The sequence below is a fragment of the Ceratina calcarata genome, unplaced genomic scaffold (assembly GCF_001652005.2).
Source record: "Ceratina calcarata isolate Rehan_Ccalc_2016 unplaced genomic scaffold, ASM165200v1 scaffold369.2, whole genome shotgun sequence".
Classification (NCBI taxonomy): domain Eukaryota; kingdom Metazoa; phylum Arthropoda; class Insecta; order Hymenoptera; family Apidae; genus Ceratina; species Ceratina calcarata.
In genome coordinates this window covers 95,376-97,447 of record NW_017160008.1, presented here as the reverse complement: position 1 = coordinate 97,447, position 2,072 = coordinate 95,376, and the positions used below count along the sequence as shown (strand labels likewise).

Here is a 2,072-nt window from a genome sequence, read left to right as displayed (position 1 = left end):
TTCGAAAATAGCTCCACGAACGAAATGAAAAATAATATTCTAATTATAAATTGGAACATCGAATGTGAAGATAGAATCGAACGAGCTATTCAGGTTTAGAAACAGATAATTCAGAAGCAAGCTATCTAATATCACACGTGTGAAAGTCGGAGAGCATAATAGCAGAGTATCGTCAAGTGTCTTTCCTGAGAAGGATCCAACGAACTGGAACTGAACACAAGTATACGCTACACAGAAAGAAATGAGAGCAAAGTGGCACAGGCGACTCCACCTCCTATTCGCCTGGAAGAAACGGAAGGGAAACAGACAGGGTAAGATAGCGAGCGGCAACCAGTGGAATAATGTCTCTATTCTCGCTTCTCTTCGACCGGCTCGGCGCATTCTCCGGGCTCTCGTTCTACCCGATAATTACACGTTACCGAAGCGCACTGGGCGCCCTTCAATTAGACCGTGGAATCACCTGCTTCCATGCCGACCGACGAAAAACTCTTCCACGTCGTCGTCGACCGTGAACCAGCCCGTACACCCCTTGGGGAATGCTTGTCCTCGAGTCGTGTTCTCTAGAGTCCTCGCAAGAAAGTGCTGCCTCAATAACCCTTTTTCAATCCGTTTTTCATTTATAACAAAGTGAAATGATTGAATTCAAAAGGCAGAAAAGGAATACAAGGAGTAAAAGTATTACAAAACTTCTTGCTACCAGCTAAATCCCATAAGAATTGTATAAATTTTAATTACATGACAAATGTATATATAAATTAAAACATTGTGACTACAAGAATATAATTTCATATTAAATTTTAATTTTATGATTTTAGGTTTACATATACAATAGAGTTACAACCGAAATATTAAATTATCACTTTTTAACAGTTTAATATTTTAATAGTATTGCTGATAATTATTTTATCTGTCGAAGCTCTTGGGTAGGGGATTAAAACGACTGAAATGGAGCCGTTCTCATAGGTGTCCTAAAAGCGCTTAGGGAAGGCCGAGTACATGGAGGGTGCTTCGTTCGAAAGTATCCTGCGCTACGTGTTGAAGAACATGAAGATCACGCAGGCACGGGCAAGTTTCCTGGTGATGGAGGTGCTCAAGGCTGGAGTCGCACTAGGTCGGATCAAGAGGACTCCTCGGGGCACTTACTTGCTAGCTACCGACAAAACCGCTCACAACATCCTGCACCACGTCAGGGAGCCGCGATTCACCGACGACAGCGACGACGACGTCTCCTCGGAAGAAAGCCTGTGATCAGAACTCTGTCTACTGTGTCTTTGTTCAGTGAGAAATCACGTCTTCATCTTCTTGTTATTTGTTACATTCAGTGTCTAATAATCAGATTTAATAAAAACGTATATGTCATATCGCTTGAAAAAAGGATTTTTAATTGTTAGAAGATGAAGTAGTGTATGAAATATGTAATTTTAAGAACGAAGCAGATGCTGTTCAACTTCAAAAGATGAACTATTTTATCATTTCTCCATTCCTTTAAATTAAGTATTAGAAAATTCAGTGTCTAAATTATTTAGTATGAAATCCTAACACGAGTTTTAAAATATGAACTCTACTACATCGTATCCATAAGAGACCTACCTAGGCGAGGAGTTGTATGTATGGTTGACAGGAAGGAGCGTCGTTGTCGGCACTTTGCAACAATGTGGAGAAACGTCCGCGGCATCCACGGCTGTTTGATTTGTGTCCCTTTGTGAATAGGCGTTTTTCATGCATCCGTGCTCCCTGCACCGGAACGATGTAGCTCGTTTCTCCCGGTACGTATGTTAAGGGCCTTTTAAAAGACGTCCTCCGAGTTTATCCCGCTGCGCTACCGGTACCAGTTTCCGTTCGCCACACGCTACACATAGGCGAACCTCGCGCTAGCCGTTGCCTCTTGGCGTCCAGACGAACCCGTCCCTCCCTCCCTCCAACGCTCGCGCTGTCTCTCTTCTGCTTCTTCCCTCGCCTATTTTGTAGGAACCAACCTCTCCGTCTCCTCTTCCTAACCCTTTCGCTTTTCATCTCCGTTTCTCCATCGCCATCGGCTTCTTCTTTTTCGAGGTGCTGCAGGTGTCGTGCAT

General features: G+C 43.3%; 1 protein-coding gene across 1 annotated transcript; it reads left to right on the top strand.

Moving 5' to 3' along the window:
- The first annotated feature begins 821 nt into the window (after positions 1–821).
- Positions 822–1,322, top strand: LOC108625677 (uncharacterized). Its single transcript, XM_018025866.2, has one exon. It carries the CDS (start codon positions 997–999, stop codon positions 1,246–1,248), a length of 252 nt encoding a protein of 83 aa, XP_017881355.1. The 5' UTR covers positions 822–996; the 3' UTR covers positions 1,249–1,322.
- Positions 1,323–2,072: the final 750 nt, after the last annotated feature.